A 19,765-nucleotide genomic window follows, 5' to 3' on the forward strand; every position below is an offset into this window, starting at 1 on the left:
AAGTGGAGGATTGGTTTTGTGAGGAAAGAAAGATGAGAGGTAAGTGTTAACCTAACTATTAGCCTAAAAATCAGTCATCCGTATTATATGAATCATGATAAAACACCTATCGTGTTTTGGCCGCCATACAGTTATCTCCAATTAAACTGCACTGATCTTCCTGTGGGTGTATTACACTATGCAAACAGTTGACAAAAATCTGGTTCTCCATGCTGATAACCTCAGGCAATTCAAACTACCAGCATATGATGCATCACAACAAAACCACCCTTAACCACTGCAAATTTCACTGTAATATACAGAACCTTCCCAGTTATAGCAGTAGCGCTCATTTAAAATTGATATTCTTGCACAGTGATAGATGCTGCATAAGCTTAAAAACAAACGTTTGAATTCAAAGCAGAAACAGACAACAGGCAGCAGGTGTTTTCCAGGAAATATTTAATTAGAATTTCCAAATATTCTAAGGACAGGAACTGATAAAACCAGACTGATGTTTCTACAGAGAAATATTATGTCAGACCCTTGATCAGCCAAGAGTGACGGCTCCATCTTCTCGCCCGTTTTGCTTTTAAATATACATGAGAAGTAGCACCCCTGGGCCCTGAAGAGCAGCAGGAGCTGAGGACATAAATACAGTGGCTGCTGTGTGCTGTAGGAATTTGGGGGTTTAAATGTGTCGCATCTGGAGAATGCAGCTCAGTGACAGGATGTGTTACTCTGTAAGACCGAGCTTCTTCTTCAGAGACTCGGGCATCTCAGGTGGAGGGGGGCGTGGCAGGCGGAAGTACACCTTCACAGAATCGTAGATGAACCACTGCAGGGCTGTCAGAGTACCAATCATGATGATACGGGCAAAAAGACCCTTCCACACACCTGAGACAAGAGACAGTCAGTTATTCCTCACCTCACAAAACAGTGGTTCAGGTCACTCAAGTGCTACTTCAGTAAACACAAAAGCTACTTTGCTATCACTGAACACAACCGAGGCCTGATTGCAGGTATGCCATGACTCAAGCTCCTCCAACAACATAAGAGCTGTTGAGAAGCTCTGCTCCTCCAGCAGTGGATGGTCTTAAACCTTGTTTCATACTGCTGCTGCTGAAACAACTGAAATAATGTTGATACAAACCTTTGGGTCCCAGCCTCTTGAGGACCTGCATAGCAGTGCTGCCCTTCTCTTTGTTCAGCACAGACACGACCGAGTCAGCAGGGTGGGACACGATGGCACAGAACACACCAGCTGCACACAAAACAAAGAGACATCAGAAACCTCAACCTTGATTTTCTATCCTTAAACAGCAAAAACGGTTGGAGTTTACTTTGCATGCTACAACTAAAGGTCTAATAGTTTCTCAAAATACATAGCAGCATTTAATCAACATCAGCAGGGCAAACATCCCCAAACTCACCAATGTAACCAGCCACAAAGGTCACGACCAACTGCTCAGGTTTGCTGCACTCACTGCGGGGCTTAGGAACAACATACTTGTAGAGCATCTCCACAGTACGCTCAAAGCAGGCAAACTTCATCATGGTGTAGGGGATCTGCCTCATCCACAAGGGAGCCACTCCCTTATAGAAACTGGGATTACAGACAAAAACAAGGAATGAGCTCAGAGACACTTAGCACTAGAACTTCATATAGAGATAAATATCCCCTCATTTTAAAGTAAGTTTTAGGCTCAGGTACCTGTGTAGCTTACACATTTTGCTGGTTAAATGTAAAAAAAAAAAGAAAAAGAAAAAAAAGAAGAAAAAAAAAAATCACTGCAGACTGTTTTCCAGCTCTATGCAGAGACCATGTTGAATGTGTCCGTCCCCCAGGCTCGCTGCACTGGGAGATCCCTGCCCAGTGACAGGGCTGCCAGTGCAGCAGATGGGCTGGGGGACAGGTAGACTGTTCTCACACGCCAATGACTCAAGCACCTCCAACTGTACAGCCAGAAAGCTGCTGAGGAGCTCTGCTCAAAGAACAGTGCCCTCCAGAGGTGGATCTAAGGAGCGTGTTAGCGTCACAAACGTATTCTCTGTTCAATCATTCAATCCCGTGCTGCCACACGTTATGGAACAAACTTACGCCCAGAGGCCCTCCTCTGCATACATCTTGGGGGCACACTCTCTGAGGGTGTTGGCATAGCCTGGCTGGGTCTGGATACGGACTTTGGCAGCCTCCATTGGAGCCAGAGCGATGTCAGCGAAGAACTCTGCGCTAGCTGAGGCAGCCAGGTACAGGGAGGTTCTCCACAGGTATGTATTCTCCTGTTGGACACACACACACACACACACACACACACACACACACAGTGGGAGAAAATAAGAGTAGTCCCAAGCAAGACACACACAGCCTACACTCTATTTGCACACATGAAAAAGGCCGTTCAGTCTTCTCCAAAAATAATGTGACAACTCAGAGCAGCTTCATGATCAATAAACACTCAAAGGACTCCTTTAAACTCATCCCATCATTCTTCTGTAGACCAGAAGCACGACTCATGCCCACCCTGCTTTGGTAGGTGTTCCCAGTCAAGGGTCAAAAAGTTCCACTCACCTCTCCTAGCAGGTCACTGTAGAGGATCTTGAACACCTCATAGAAACCAAACTTGCAGAGTCCCTGCATGGAGTAGCCAATGAAGGTAGGAGCCCAGCCCTTTGCCAGACCTCTGACACCATCTTCTCTCACCGTTACTGCAAATCCATTGCCGATGCTCTTGTATTTATCAGGATTCACCTAAGGAACAGAAACACTGGCGTGATCACCGTATCACCTCTGAACACGGGGGGTTTTAGGGGCAGCGTTGTCTGCAGGTAACCAGCACCAAAAGGCTGACACTAAGAACATACTTGGACTGGAGAAGTCTGTTTTCATGTCAGGTTACTGTTAATAACACTTATAATAATGCTGTGTGAGGGCAAATAGAGTCATTTACTGTTAATTAAACTCGTCTATTTCTGCTTTGCTTGGTTTAACAAGTCACTTCAAGTCAATGACTGATATTTATTTTAAAATATACAATAATTTGAAGGCTCTTTGCTAACATACTCATTAGTTGAAGGTTTGAGAGGCTGGCGTAGATGCTGGCTACTGGGAGGTTCAGCTTCCATACAAACCTGCAGACGGCACTTGACAAGGTCGAGGGGCACCACTGCTGTGTGTGTTAGGCCGCAACTCAGGATACCCCCAAAGCCACACAGAGCATAGTACTTTGAGGAGCCAAACTCGCAGCTGACTTCCTCTGTGGTAGAAGGGAGGGGACAAAGACATGCAGCATGCAAGGTCACATGCAACAGGACAAAAATCAACAAACACAGGGGCAAGTAATGGAAGGAGTCACCACTGAAACACCAAATAAGTGTGTTTTGGTCCAGGTCACATCTGGCAACTGTTTCAATTCAGTGCCAACACGCTTCCATTATGGATGCCTCTGTCACCAACATGCCACCAATCATTAGGACAGTATGATCAAATCACTGTACAAATTCAGCATGAACAGTCAGGGACCACAGTAATGTTTTGCAGTTACAACGTTCTCTCTTTCCTCATTTACCAGCTCCTGCTTTTCTTAACACACTTCAAACAGACTGTCAATATGTCAGTAAGTCTAAAACAAATGCAAAACATTAGCAGGATCCCCAACTCTGATTAAAAACATGGTCTGATTAAACTGAAATAAAACAATATTCATTTCATTGGAATGATTACACACAGCAGAGAAACTGTCTTATCAAACGTATGGCTGTCTTTGCAGTCCTGTTAATGAACAATCAGTGTGTTGCCCAAGCCAGACTCAGCTGTGTGTAATAAAACTGCCAAAAGAGAAACTATGTTCTCCCTCAGGTCGGTCCTGCTGACCTTCAGACACTGGTCCTCTTCTGTGGGTGGCATTCATTTAACAATACCGTGAAAAATCATGCAGGCATGTTATGATCACTCCAACATGTCCGATTAATGGGAACTAATGGCAAAAACAGATTCACCACAACTATGCTGGTGACATTTTTCCCATGGAAAGGTGCATTAAAAAAAAAATTTAAAAAGGACAAACAGAATTATGGGTAAGTGGGCCAAAGACGATGGCAGCAAGCCGCAGCGACAGACCTGCATTCGGCATTTGACCAGATCGAGGGGAACGACAGCTGTGTGTGTGGTGCCACAGCTCAGAATCCCACCAAAGCCACACAGGATGAAATACTTCTGTGAGCCGAACTCACAACTGTCTCCCTCTGAAGAAACACAGGACAGACTTTAAGAACAGGGCAATATGAACTCAGCATGACTGAGTCTGGAGCAGTGAGCTTAAGGAAAATTTGTCATCCATTTTCCTCTTACCCAAAGAGCTTTTTACTGCTCTTATCATTTAACTAGGAAATTAGATATTTTGTCTTCCAAACTTAAACCAACACTACAAACTTAAAAACTGCTGTTTCTGTTTCAAAAACATATGATCCAAGCTTAATGTCAAATGGCTGGGTCTAGACTTGAGCAGGGAAGGAAGTTCAAATCTTGTGCTGAGACTTGGTTCTCTGAAAACCTGTTTGCAGACTGCAAGGCCCCAGATAAGAACACTGTTGTACTGTGTACCACAGCCATTGCGCCATCTGCCTTCAGAGGTGACCCCTGAGCAGCTCAGAGTCAGGGTCACATTCATTTTTGTTATAATTACAGTTCAGCAAATCCTTTAAGTGTGTCAAACAGTGCATTGCTGTGCAAAGGCTAAGCGCTGCTGTGTCCTTCCGTGTCCTCCACGGGCGGCCTGTATGCAGGGAAGGCCTGACTGCTCCAACATCATCATCCAACAGTACTCAGGACCACCTAACCCCTACATAAGACAAATCGAGTACACGGGCCTGTTCAAATAATAAGTCCGACTACAAATAATGTGCGAAAGTAGTTAGCCGCAACTTGGTACATCTGCTCAGCTAAGCTAACGCTAGCCTTGCAGCGACCTTTCGGAGTCTCGGCCGACTTTACCGTCTACGGTGGCAGCTGCTGCCAATCTTCGGCTCCTCTGGCCCTTATGGCTCTGGAGGGGTTCTTCCACTTTCTGCAGAGTGAAGAGGGGGGCGCTGAACGGGTTGGCCCGGGCGATCTGCGTCAGTGTAGTGGGATACATGGTGGCGTCCTGCCGGCGGAGCTGCAGTGCAATGAGAAACAAGGTTAGCGTGAGCTGAGCTGAGCTAACTGCTAACACAACCAACCCACTCGCGAGAGTGGGTCACGTGCTGCTCAGCTTAGTTTGACCGTCAGCAGGAAAGTCTTGGTTTAATGACCTCAACGCAAATACCTAAACTACAACAGTTATCTAACGCTAAGAAAAGTCGCCGAAAGGTTACCAACCAGCTGTACATGAGCTAAAAATGCACGGCAGGCTAGCATTACACGGTAAAATGCTATGCTACATTAAGCTAACTCAACCTAAAGGTGGAGTGTCTGCGCTTCACATTAGAGACAGAAATAGAATAAACTAGGCTTTCAACATGAATCGCGGTTTGACAGTCACACGTCCATAACAAACTAATCGCCATTAATTCTTTCCTCTGTTCTCTCTGAAGAAGAAAAGCACGACTCACTTGCAGTGTCCTAAGATGGCGCCTCCGCTTCGCTGTAACCGGCTGCTCGAAGAGGCCGAATGACCTCGCGCTAAAATGATTTGTCCTTTCGTGACGTCACCAAGAGTGGAAGGTGGGGCAGAACAAGTGAGTCTTCAGTCGTCATCAAGGCGGTTCTTGTCGAGAGGTAAGAGCATAAGAGTGGATAATTGAAAGACACTGGACAGTTTGTCATATTATATTCAACATTCAGGTGTTTGTGTTCTATAGAGTGACTTCTAATTAGAACTATGAGAGGAACACCTCTCATAGTTCTAATTAGTTCTCAAAGTTCCGGCTGGGTGACGCTTAGCTCTAAAGGTGTGATGAAGGCCCTTTGGAAGTACTGACATCTGCTGGTCATTCGATGTACAGCAGCCCTGCTGTGATAATACATATGGGCTACAAACACAGTGGATATGTTCACTTAATTATGTATCAGTTGCACAATACCCATGAAGTCCTGTTGTCAAGAGAAAATTGTATATATGTGATCAGCTACATGAAATGTATCCTTTCATTATTTGTGATTAAGCATATTTCTACATGACTTTTCACCTAGTGACTTGTGTGATGAACTTATGCAGATACTACCCGCATCCTGTCGTTCTGACCATTTAGATGTAGAGAAGACCAAGCTCAGCTCTTTTACGAGAACATGCAAATGTAGAGAAGGGGAAAAACCCGCTGCTCTGAATGACGTTGTTACCTTTGTATACACACACACACACACACACACACACACACACACACACACACACAGGAACATCTTGTATAAATAAAGGACGCGGACAGTCAATAGACGCAGATCCTGTGTTCATGGCTGCCCTCGCGAGCGAAAGAACTGCAGTGTTTTTGTTTTCTAAACTCAGGAGTCTTGGCTAAAGAAAGAACAGCAGGGTGATTTAAAGAAATCCCCTGTCATTTAAATTGGTCCTTCGAACCTAGCGATGGAAACAACAGACACATTTCTGTGACTCCAATAAGGTCTGACTTCTGCATCCTGATGCCGTGGGTAAACCAGCACCGAAGTCTGTCCACAGCCCTCTCCAGGTAGAGGTGAGAGTCCTGGAACGTTGAATTCGGGTCCAGGCCGGTGGTTTAGTACTGGTCCACGACGTTGGGATCCAGATGACCTGAACAACCAGCAAAAGACAATTGAGGGTGAGAAAACACTTTTTGGTCTTAAACCGCCGGAAGGGTTTAGAAGAATGCGCAAAATAGGTTAGAAGTAGCCGGAATTACTTCAGGAAATGCGCAAAGGTTGGAAGTAGCCGGAATTACTTCGGGATACGCGTAAAATAGGTTAGAAGTAGCCGGAATTACTTCGAAAAAACACGTGAAATAGGTTGAGTTCGCCGGAAGGAACTAAGTTTAGATTGGTTCTAGAGGTAGCCGTCAAATACCTCGTGACAAATAAGGTTTAAGTTCGCCACAAGGAACTGTGTTTAGAGTGGTTTTAGAAGTGGCCGTGAAATACTTCGTGACAAATTGGCGCGCAAATGTCTATCTGTGTGTATGTATATGTGTTTTATGTATATGTGTTTTGAAAGTAAGTTGATTTTACAGCACAATACGCTGCTGAACTACTTCCATTGTTTGTTTGTTTTTTATTGTTTTCTTTGTCTATCCTGCAAAAGCTCAAGTACTGGTGATAAAGGGGAAAGGTAGAAGGGCGTGTCAGCAACCACCCCCGAGTTTAGTACCAGAGAAAGCTTTGCAGTTCTGTGATAATGGGGAATCAGCCCACAAAACTCATTGCTGACGAGCAGTGGCTAGAAAGGAAATGTCCAGGCGCCGGACAAATCAGTGGTTGTAGATGAAGAAGTCCTACGAAAAAAATGTCCCACTATACATTCACCCATATCAGGAGGAACATAATAATCCCTTATCAAGTGAAAAATTAGAGATCAAAGTAGGGGTTTAAAAAGAGTTGGATACAGACCCAACTGAATATATATAAATACTCTTAGGAATAAAGTGGAATAAACAAAAGGTTAAATCAAATTAGAGTTTATCTCTACTATATTCAAACTAATAATAGGAAGCATAGCAACCTGTAAATTGGTATTACCAAATGAAACAAAATTGGGTAGACAACCATACCCAGAATGAATAGAATGAATGAATGCATGTAATTCACACGAAACCATATTAAATAAAAAAAAAAGAGAGATGCATAAGGTATATTAAGGCTGTGTCATTGTTCAGCCAAAGAAAGAGTGTGAAAATGCAAATGTCTCCAGCTTGGGAAGGTGTGAAACTGCAGGTCACACAGGCCCAAGATGGATACATAATAAAATATAAAATAATAATCTATTGTATATTAGTAGTAAAGTAGTGTATTGTAATATACTATTGCTGTTATAAAAAAGGAAAAATAAAACAATAATAATATTAATAATGACATAATATTAAATAATATGAGGCACCTCAGTCAGTTATGATGTGAGGTGGATGATTGTTAAAAGTAGTCTGATTCAAGCTTATACTTGAATCAGACGAAGGACAAGCTTATACTAACAACTAATAAGCCAAACCCTGTATACAACAGCTAAAGCTACAGGTTTGAGAAGCAGAATTAAATATGTGAACACTACCAAGCTGATGAGCAAGTTACACACTTTTTATTTTTATTTCATTTGTCTTTTAGAGCAGAAGCTGCTTATTAAAAGCTCACACATGCAGCTGTGAGCTCAGTTTTTTTCCTCACATTTCTGCTTTGTTCCTGGCAGCAACCTTTTTTCTTTTTGTGTCCTGACTCATGTGGTAAAGCGTTCATGCCATCGGCGATTTGTTTTTGTTTGTTTGTGTGTTTTCTAACTCAGACGGCTCAGCTGAAAAACGGCAGGGTGATTTAAAGAAATCCCCTGTCATTTAAATTGGTAGTTTGAATTTAGAACTCAGTGATAAGATGCATGAATTAAACCTTATTGTAACAAACACTTGCAATGAAGAAAGCAGCTTACACTCAATTAATATGAACGCAAAGCCTTGATGCCATAGGCAATTTGTTTTTGTTTGTTTGTTTTGTTGGTTTGAAAAATAAATTTGTGATCATACTTGTGGATCACAATGACAAATAATGATTAGGCATATGATTTAATGCCTCGTTTTAGAGCTGTGAGCTATGAGCTGTAAGCAATGCAAAGCTTTTTTCCTAACTTAAAAGTTTGAAATATGTAAGATGTATGAATTCTTTGAGAAATAGGAAATGACCTAAAATGCCTTAAGTCAAAATGAAGTCTTGCATCTGCATAGAAAAGAAATCAGAAGCATTCAGTAACTTGAAAATAGCCTTTCTACTTACATGTAGATGGAGGTGCAGGTTACATGAGGTGCAGTTTTAACACAGGCATTTGGTGAAAAACAACGTCCGCTTGCATTTTACTCCTGCAAATTAGACTCTGTTGTTTGTAGGCCTGTGCAGTTGCAGCAGAGGCAGTAAAAAAGTCAGCTGACATTGTTTTAGGCCACATTTTGATCATCCAAGTACCCCACGCAGTGACTTCAAGTAAAAGAAAAAAGAAAAAAATAATAATAAGCTAATTTGTCTTCTCTCACACATGTGAGACAACTCTCAAATGCTGGACACTTATTGTCGCTATATGGAAAGTTCGACAAAGAGTTCGATTAGTCTGCAGAAGCAGGAAATGTGTGTGTCTGGGACAGAAAATTGTGAGTGTAACAGGAACTACATGCCCATAAAAGGAAGCAGACAGAGTTGTAGAAGCGAAACCGTTGACATCCTCACACACGCAGGCCAAGATATAAATATATACACTGACAGACAGTATGTTTTTTCAGCTGTGCAACACTTTGAGATCTTCTAAAGACACTATTAGAAGTAATTATATTGCCAAAACAGCTAGCATTGTGTAAATGTGCTGCACATCAGAAAGATAAATCGGAAATAATTAAAGGCAATAACCTTGCAGATCAAGCAGCAACGTTAGCCGAACAACAAACTGTAGACACATTAATGTCTGCATCCATTATGCAAATATGAACAAAGAGCAGCGCCAACCACAGAACAGGAGAAATGGTTAAAGTGTGGAGCACAACTATATATGATTTGATGACTTGTGAAGGTAAACCGATACTCCCCAAGTCCCTGTGCAGAACAGCAGCATTAGTGACACATGTGTCCTCAGGGGGGGGTAGTCCAGGTCCTTAATACACACTTTTATACTCTAGTGATTATAGATGTATTCTCAAAATGGCCAGATATTTATCCAGTGAAAAAAGCAGATGCAATTTCAGTTGCAAAATGTTTATGCAGTCATTCTGGCATGAATGGCCTGAGTGCATAGGCCTAGTAAAAATGTGGATGAAATTAATACAAGGCTCTCAAAAACTGACATCATTTGAGGTTGTTCATGGGAGACCTTTTCCACTCCCAGTGACAAGTGAACTCTTAGAAAAATCCGTCAGAGAAACAACTCTGGCAGAATGGATGGTAAAACTACTAGAAAATAAGGATATTGTTTTGAACAATAAACTGCCGTAAGACTCTCCAGTCTCTTGCAGGTTGAAACCAAGTGTTATTGACAACACCCACAGCCTGTAAAATTGCAGAGAGACCATCTTGGACACATCAGAGCCACTGCAAAAAGGTTGAGGTCCCGGGAAGCCCCGACATCGAGGAGGAAGCGCCTACGCTTGGTTGTTTCGGGGGTGAGGGTGGTAAGTGCGTTCTTGGGGCCCCCGTAGGGTAAGCCCGCACTCCAATCTCTATCCGATCAACTTTAGGCAGCCAGGTGTAGGTGTGAAGGGGGACCCTGATGGTTACCTTGACTACAAAGCTCACCCTTACAGGACCCCAGCCGATGCCTACAGCAGCTGAGCCACGAGGCAGACAGAGAAGATGGACGTATGACAACTTACACCTAATGGACATGACACAAGATCACATCCATTCTTGGATGAAAAATGCCTGATACAGAGATGTGTTTAGCAAGACCACAGAGAAAGACTGTTACGTCTGCTCGCACATGCCGAGCATATTAACACAACCATATATGGGAAACACCCTGGGACAGGTGCACTAATTCTGATCTCTGACCACCTTGAGAGTGACTTTTGCAAAGTGAACAACAACAACAACATCGTCATCCTAATCCAGGAAGAAACGCTCAACTTCAACAGTCAGACTACATGACTCAACCTGGGAAACCAACGTACCTGAAGAATTCAAACTTTGGACAATTGGACAAAAGGTACTCAACTCACTCCTCCTGTAGGCAGGAGTTGGAAAGCATGCTCTCAGAAGTGAGATAATGGACTATAGATTCGGATTGTTTCTCAAAGCATCCTGCGAGGTCAACGAGGGACAAAACAAAGAAATAGACGCTCTCAGAATTGCTGTAATGCAACATCGTGTAGCACTGCACTTGATCCTTCAGACATGACTTCAAGTTTTAAAGAGACTGTTGATCGTCGTTGGACTTTTCCTGATTTTATTTTGTTTTCTTTATTTGAGTTATTACTTGTTTAAAGCTGTAATTTCACAGATGATAAGTTTATCATTCACAGCATACGCAGATGTACTGAAATCTATGAAGATCATGAAGAATTCTTTTCCTGTTTGTTTCATGAAGATGAAGTGTAACTTATGATGTAGTAACTGAGAATGTGAAAGACAAGTAGTTACTTATTGTACATTTCATTTCTCTGATAAACAGGGCGGAATGTCAAGAGAAAATTGTATATATGTGATCAGCTACATGAAATGTATCCTTTCATTATTTGTGATTAAGCATATTTCTACATGACTTTTCACCTAGTGACTTGTGTGATGAACTTATGCAGATACTAACCGCATCCTGTCGTTCTGAACATTTAGATGTAGAGAAGACCAAGCTCAGCTCTTTTACGAGAACATGCAAATGTAGAGAAGGGGAAAAACCCGCTGCTCTGAATGACGTTGTTACCTTTGTATACACACACACACACACACACACACACACACACACACACACACACACACACACACACAGGAACATCTTGTATAAATAAAGGACGCGGACAGTCAATAGACACAGATCCTGTGTTCATGGCTGCCCTCGCGAGCGAAAGAACTGCAGTGTTTTTGTTTTCTAAACTCAGGAGTCTTGGCTAAAGAAAGAACGGCAGGGTGATTTAAAGAAATCCCCTGTCACCTGTATAATGTAAATATATCTATAGATATAGAGTAAACTGATGACAATCCTCAGAATCACCTCAGATCCAGTTCACGCAAAAAATCTAGTTCCTGCAGCTTTTCAACAGCTTGAATCACATAACAAAGCAGAGAGGTCATTTCAGAGAAATGGGGGATCTAGTCATGTGATATTCTGAAGCAGGTACAGGCCTCAACACAGGTTCATTTGGACACGCCCTTTTTACTCGACACAAGCCTCTAGTACAGGGGTCTGCAACCTTTTACACCCAAAGAGCCATTTGGACCCGGTTTCCACGCAAAAGAAAACACTGGGAGCCGCAAATACTTTTTGACATCTAAAATGAAGATAACACTGTATATATTGTTTTTTATCTTTATGCTTTGTGTGAACAACTAAGGTGTGCTGCTTATGAAATCCATGAAGTGCTACAGAGAAAATTAAATTATGTTTATGTAATCAACACATTTTGAACTCTTAAAGAAATATAACAAAAGGAAAGACACCAACCTGAACTAAAATGATCCATGTAGCAAACAAAAACTGTTGTGAGCCGCCACCCTTATATCGCCTTTGGGCTGTTGGAGCCTTGACCTGACTCTTAAAAAATAATTGGAAAAAAGCTCTATGCTGCTGAAAAATGAAAAATAGATATTTGCAAAATTCTGCCTAAATATGTATTTTACCTGGTTAATGCGTGCGGCGGGGCGTGGTTTGCAGCCTCCCCTCGGACGCACCTGAGCGACACCCGCAATCACGCCTCAACGTCTGCGCTATCTGTTCTGTTGTGTTGTTGGTGGTGTATGTCGGGCTGTGAGCTGAAAAGCTAGCCGGCTGTATGCGTACAGCAACCGTGTGTGAAAAGTGCTCAATAAAGAGATTCTCAAAAGCATGCTCATGGAAACATCGTCGGGTCTGCCGTGATTTGTTTACAATAGGACTTCTGCTCCTGAACCTCTGCGCACAGAGTCCGCAAATAGGGGCTATACGAAGTCAGTTTACGCAGGACTGTAAGCTGTCATCTGTCAGGCGTGAGCGGTGTTTGTCTTTAACATAGTTCACGGTGGAGAACAGCTGCTGACATAATGTGGATCCGAAGATCCATAATTGGCGTACCTGGGGTTGAAAGTCTCGATAAATGCACGGCGTTTCAAGGGGTACACGGCTTCCGCGAGTGTGACTCTTATTTTGAGTGATGAAAAAATAATAGAATATAATTTTATTTTTATATTTCAATATCACAATAATCTTCCAATTTAGAACTACGAGTTAAAAAGAACTAACATAAATAAAATACACTTCAGCTAAATACTTCTAATTTATTTGCCCAAACCACGCGGAGCCGCAGTATAAGGACTAAAGAGCCGCAGGTTGCCGACCCCTGATCTAATATCACTAAAGCATATCAATGCCAGAGTAGATTCCCGGCTGTGATGTCAAATATCAATACCAAACCCGTCTCTCTGATGTGATGTCAAATAGCTCACACGGGGTGTGTCTGATGTGAAGTATGAGTGATCGCCGATCACAGGGTGTGTCTCTGACGTGACTTATCAGCAATCGCCGCTCGCCGGGCGTGTCTGTGACGTGACGTATTAACGATCGCCAATGTCAGGGCGTGACTGTTTTGTGACTTATCAGCAATCGCCACTCGCAGGCCGTGCTTGTTATGTGACGTATGAGCAATCGGCAATATTTGGGCGTGTCTGTGACATAATTTATCAGCAATCGCCACTCACACGGGGTGTGTCTGACGTGAAGTATGAGCTATCGCCGAGCACAGGGCGTGTCTCTGACGTGATGTCAAATGTCAATACAAGACTCGCGTCTCTGCTTTGATGTCAAATATCAATACCAGACTCGCGTCTCTGCTGTGATGTCAAATATCAATACCAGACTTGTCTCTCTGCTGTGATGTCAAATATCAATACCAGACTCGCGTCTCTGCTGTGATGTCAAATATCAAAACCAGAATCATGATTCTGCTGTGATTTCAAATAGCAATTCTAGACTCGCGTCTCTGCTGTGATGTCACATATCAATGCCAGAGTAGATTCTCTGCTGTGATGTCAAATATCAATACCAGACTCACCTCTCTGCTGTGATGTCAAATATCAATGCCAGACTCGCATCTCTGCTGTGATGTCAAATATCAAAACCAGAATCATGATTCTGCTGTGATTTCAAATAGCAATTCCAGACTCGACTCTCTGCTGTGATGTCAAATATAAAAACCAGACTCACGTCTCTACTGTGAGGTCAAATATCAATGCCAGATTTGCCTCTACTGACAAGTCTGGTATTGATATGTGACATCACAGCGGAGACGCGAGTCTAGAATTGCTATTTCACATCACAGCAGAGAGTCAAGTCTGGTATTGATATTTAACATCACAGCAGAGAGGTGAGTCTGGTATGACATCACAGCAGAGTGACGAGTCTGGTATTGATATTTGACATCACGTCAGAGACACACCCTGTGCTCGGCGATAGCTCATGCTTCACATCAGACACACCCCGTGTGAGTGGCGATTGCTGATAAGTTATGTCACAGACACGCCCAAATATTGGCGATTGCTCATACGTCACATAACAAACACGGCCTGCGAGTGGCGATTACGGATAAATCACATCACTGTCACGCCCTGACATTGGCGATCTCTAATAAGTCACGTCACAGACACGCCCGGCGAGCGGCGATTGCTGATAAGTCACGTCAGAGACACGCCCTGTGATCGGCGATCACTCATACTTCACGTCAGACACACCCCGTGTGAGTGGCGATTGCTGATAAGTTATGTCACAGACACGCCCAACTACTGGCGATTGCTCGTACGTCACATAACAAGCACGGCCTGCGAGTGGCGCTTGCTGATAAGTCACAAAACAGCCACGCCTTGACATTGGCGATCGTTAATACGTCACGTTAGAGACACGCCCGGCGAGCGGCGATTGCTGATAAGTTATGTCACAGACACGCCCAACTATGGGCGATTGCTCATACGTCACATAACAAACACGGCCTGCGAGTGGCGATTACTGATAAGTCACATCACAGTCACGCCGTAACATTGGCGATCTCTAATAAGTCACGTGTGGCATTGATATGTGACATCACAGCAGAGACGCGAGTCTGGCATTGATATTTGACATCACAGCAGAGAGTCAAGTCTGGTATTGACATTTGAAATAACAGTAGAAACACGAGTCTGGTATTGATATTTGACATCACAGCAGCGAGGCGAATCTGGCATTGATATTTGACATCACAGCAGCGAGGCGAATCTGGTATTGATATTTGACATCAAAGCAGAGAGTCAAGTCTTGTATTGATATTTGACATCACGTCAGAGACACGCCCTGTGCTCGGCGATAGCTCATACTTCACGTCAGACACACCCCGTGTGAGTGGCGATTGCTGATAAGTCACAAAACAGTCACGCCCTGACATTGGCGATCGCTCATACGTCACGTCACAGACACGCCCGGTGAGCGCCGATTGCTAAGTCAAAAAACAGTCACGCCCTGACATTGGCGATCGCTAATACGTCACGTCATAGACACGCCGGGCGAGCCGCGATTGCTGATAAGTCACAAAACAGTCACGCCCTGACATTGGCAATCGCTAATACGTCACGTCACAGACACGCCCGGCGAGCGGGGATTGCTGATAAGTTATGTCACAGACACGCCCAACTATGGGCGATTGCTCATACGTCACATAACAAACACGGCCTGCGAGCGGCGATTACTGATAAGTCACATCACAGTCACGCCCTGACATTGGCGATCTCTAATAAGTCGCGTCACAGACACGCCTGGCGAGCGGCGATTGCTGATAAGTCACGTCAAAGACACGCCCTGTGATCGGCGATCACTCATACTTCACGTCAGACACACCCCGTGTGAGTGGCGATTGCTGATAAGTTATGTCACAGACACGCCCAACTATTGGCGATTGCTCATACGTCACATAACAAGCACGGCCTGCGAGTGGCGATTGCTGATAAGTCACAAAACAGTCACGCCCTGACACTGGCGATCGCTAATACGTCACGTCATAGACACGCCGGGCGAGCTGCGATTGCTGATAAGTCACAAAACAGTCACGCCCTGACACTGGCGATCGCTAATACGTCACGTCACAGACACGCCCGGCGAGCGGCGATTGCTGATAAGTTATGTCACAGACACGCCCAATTATTGGCAATTGCTAATACGTCACGTCACAGACACGCCCGGCGAGCGGCGATTACTGATAAGTCACGACAGAGACACGCCCTGTGATCGGCGATCACTCATACTTCACGTCGGACACACACCGTGTGAGCAGCGATTGCTGATAAGTTTTGTCACAGACACGCCCAACTACTGGCGATTGCTCATACGTCACATAACAAGCACGGCCTGCGAGTGGCGATTGCTGATAAGTCACGTCAGAGACACGCCCTGTGATCGGCGATCACTCATACTTCACGTCAGACACACCTCGTGTGAGCTATTTGACATCACAGCAGAGAGACGGGTTTGGTATTGATATTTGACATCACAGCCGGGAATCTACTCTGGCATTGATATGTGACACCACAATAGAGATGCGAGTCTGGCATTGATATTTGACATCACAGTAGAGACGCAAGTCTGGCATTGATATTTGACATCACAGTAGAGAGTCAAGTCTGGAATTAATTGTTGACATCACAGCAGAGAGACGAGTCTAGAATTGCTATTTGAAATAACAGTAGAAACACGAGTCTGGTATTGATATTTGACATCACAGCAGAGAGGCGAATCTGGCATTGATATTTGACATCACAGCAGAGAGGTGAGTCTGGTATTGATATGTGACATCACAGCATGGAATCTATTTTGGCATTGCTATTTGACATCACAGGACAGAGACGAGTCTGGAATTGATTTTTGACATCACAGCAGAGTGACGAGTCTGGTATTGATATGTGACATCACAGCAGGGAATCTATTTTGGTATTGCTATTTGACATCTCAGGAGAGAGACGAGTCTGGAATTGATTTTTGAAATCACAGCAGAGACGCGAGTTTGATATTGATATGTGATATCACAGCAGTGAGAGCAATATGGTATTGATATTTGAAATGGCAGTAGAGGCGAATCTGGCATTGATATTTGACCTCACAGTAGAGACGCGAGTCTGGTTTTTATATTTGACATCACAGAAGAGAGTCGAATCTGGTGTTGATATTTGACATCACAGCAGAGAGTCGAGTCTGGAATTAATTGTTGACATCACAGCAGAGAGACAAGTCTGGTATTGATATTTGACATCACAGCAGAGACGCGAGTCTGGTTTTTATATTTGACATCACAGCAGAGAGTCGAATCTGGCATTGATATTTGACATCACAGCAGAGAGACAAGTCTGGTATTGATATGTGACATCACAGCAGAGACGCGAGTCTGGAATTAATTGTTGACGTCACAGCAGAAAGACAAGTCTAGAATTGCTATTTGAAATCACAGCAGAGAATCGACTCTGGCATCGATATTTGACATAACAGCAGAGAGACAAGTCTGGTATTGATATTTGATATCAAAGCAGAGAATCTACTCTGGCATTGATATTTGACATCACAGCAGAGAGTCGAGTCTGGAATTAATTGTTGACATCACAGCAGAGAGACGAGTCTAGAATTGCTATTTGAAATCACAGCAGAGAATCGACTCTGGCATCGATATTTGACATAACAGCAGAGAGACAAGTCTGGTGTTGATATTTGACATCACAGTAGAGAAACGAACCTGGAATTGATGTGTGACATCACAGCAGGGAATCTTCTCTTGCATTGCTATTTGACATCACAGGAGAGAGAGAAGTCTGGTATTGATATGTGACATCACAGCAGAGACGCGAATCTGGAATTAATTGTTGACATCACAGCAGAGAGACGAGTCTAGAATTGCTATTTGACATCACAGCAGAATCATGATTCTGGTATTGATATTTGACATCACAGCAGAGACGCGAGTCTGGTATTGATATTTGACATCACAGCAGAGAGATGAGTCTGGTATTGATATTTGACATCACAGCAGAATCATGATTCTGGTTTTGATATTTGACATCACAGCAGAGAGGCGAATCTGGCATTGATATTTGACATCACAGCAGAGAGGCGAATCTGGCATTGATATTTGACATCACAGTAGAGAGACAAGTCTGGTATTGATATTTGACATCACAGCAGAGACGCGAGTCTGGTATTGATATTTGACATCACAGCAGCGAGGCGAATCTGACATTGATATTTGACATCACAGCAGAGAGACGGGTTTGGTATTGATATTTCTCATCACAGCCGGGAATCTACTCTGGCATTGATATTTGACATCACAGTAGAGACGCGAGTCTGGCATTGATATTTGACATCACAGCAGAGAGGTGAGTCTGGTATTGATATGTGACATCACATCAGGGAATCTATTTTGGCATTGCTATTTGACATCGGGTTTCACAACGCTTTCTTTCCAATCTCCTTGTGTTTCAGGTCTTGGACCTGTTCCTGGGCTCCTGCACACTGATATCCATCTCACCCACTTGTAAGCATCCATCACAGCTGGCGTGGAAAGCTGGAGGTTCCCTCCAGATTTCACAACGCTTTCTTTCCACTCTCCTTGTGTTTCAGGTCTTGGATCTGCTCCTGGGCTCCTGCACTCTGATATCCATCTCACCCGCTTGTAAGTATCCATCACAGCCGGCGTGGAAACCTGGAGGTTCCCTCCAGATTTCATGACGCTTTCATCACCAGTGGACTTAACTTTTTCGCCTTGAGTTAGAGCTCGCTGGAGGAAGACCTCTGCATGTTATCTTTGCTTTCATTTTAAAATAAATAAACATGAAATAAAACAATATACCTTTTCCATTTGGTTATTCCATGTTAATCCATATAAAGTGGCAAACAGAGTGAAATGTAAATGAAACAGGACACATTGTTTATAAAACATTTATGCCCTACTCATTATTGTGATGATAATACAAACTCAACTTATGAAATGTTAAATATGAAAGCTGCTCATACTAAATTTAATAGAACCAACAAGTTTTTACCCCTCAGTCCTAAAAGGCTTATAATGGTGGCATAGACAAACAAGTTTGTGAATGAGGTGATGTAGGAACTGATACCGTGTTTATCTATTAACAATCTCAGGTGATTTTAAATTTCAGTAATCTCAAAGGACCTCAAGGTCAATCTAACAGGTTAAGTTTTCTTAAAATGATGAAAGGCTCGTGTTCAAGCTGATACTTAAATTGTATTTCTTTAGAAATCAGTTTTGGTTCTGTGAGGGAAACACAATGAGGAAAAAATGCACAAAAGAACAGCATGAAACAAAAAAAAATACAACAAGAAAATCTCAAAAACATGAGAAATACGAAGAGGAAACAAGAACTAGATGCATGTGGAAAAAATTATAACAAAACAAAAGCAACATTTAAAAAGACCCAAATGAAAACAAATTAACAAAGAGAATAACATGAGAACACAGGGATTGGACAAGGCAGAAAATAAGAAAAAAAGGTGAACAAATGAGATAAAACAACATTTAAACACCAAGAAAATTAAAGATGACAAATTTTAATGACATGGATGAAAGCAGGAGAAAATAAAGATTTGGCAATGAGTGGGTGGAAACAAGGCAAATTACAAACTGGGAGTCTTCATCCTTCCTGCCACTCAAAACCTGTCATTGTACCAGAAAAGGAACGGCACACGTCATCCTTTGTCATGCAGCCACTTTTAAAGTTACTTTAATTTTCAAACTGATGCTGTGTGTATCATTCACATTCACAAGTTATCACATTCACAAACTTGAGTGCCGAGATTGTGAATGTGATAACTTGTGAATGAGTTGATGTATGGTGTCGAACTTGATGCTGTGGGTGTGTCTACTAAAATTTTTCCACAAATTCAAATCACAGTTACTTTGACTTCAAGATCAAGGTCAGAGGTCAAGTTTTCTCATAATCTTGTGAATGCAC

The 19,765-nt window shown here is 43.0% G+C and overlaps 1 protein-coding gene, 1 long non-coding RNA gene and 1 other non-coding gene across 4 annotated transcripts; 1 reads left to right on the forward strand and 2 right to left on the reverse strand.

Moving 5' to 3' along the window:
- Positions 1-424: 424 nt before the first annotated feature.
- slc25a3a (solute carrier family 25 member 3a) lies at positions 425-5,687 on the reverse strand. Of its 2 annotated transcripts, none has more exons than XM_039599053.1 (8): positions 5,572-5,687; positions 4,973-5,135; positions 4,100-4,224; positions 2,552-2,731; positions 2,081-2,262; positions 1,413-1,585; positions 1,133-1,243; positions 425-876 (listed from the first exon to the last, which is right to left on the reverse strand). In XM_039599053.1, exons 2-8 carry the CDS (start codon positions 5,112-5,114, stop codon positions 716-718), a joined length of 1,074 nt encoding a protein of 357 aa, XP_039454987.1. In that variant the 5' UTR covers positions 5,115-5,135; positions 5,572-5,687; the 3' UTR covers positions 425-715. The 2 variants fall into 2 exon arrangements, with proteins under 2 accessions (XP_039454987.1, XP_039454986.1); XM_039599052.1 differs by lacking the exon at positions 4,100-4,224 and adding an exon at positions 3,112-3,236 and having other exon boundaries at positions 5,572-5,684.
- Positions 1,812-2,011, reverse strand: LOC116321761. The gene has a single exon (XR_004199568.1). It is a non-coding gene; the product is annotated as a small nucleolar RNA SNORA53 (small nucleolar RNA).
- Positions 5,633-6,876, forward strand: LOC120433185. Its single transcript, XR_005608393.1, has 2 exons — positions 5,633-5,737; positions 6,577-6,876. It is a non-coding gene; the product is annotated as an uncharacterized LOC120433185 (long non-coding RNA).
- Positions 6,877-19,765: the final 12,889 nt, after the last annotated feature.

The sequence above is a fragment of the Oreochromis aureus genome, linkage group 15 (assembly GCF_013358895.1).
Source record: "Oreochromis aureus strain Israel breed Guangdong linkage group 15, ZZ_aureus, whole genome shotgun sequence".
NCBI classification, from domain to species: domain Eukaryota; kingdom Metazoa; phylum Chordata; class Actinopteri; order Cichliformes; family Cichlidae; genus Oreochromis; species Oreochromis aureus.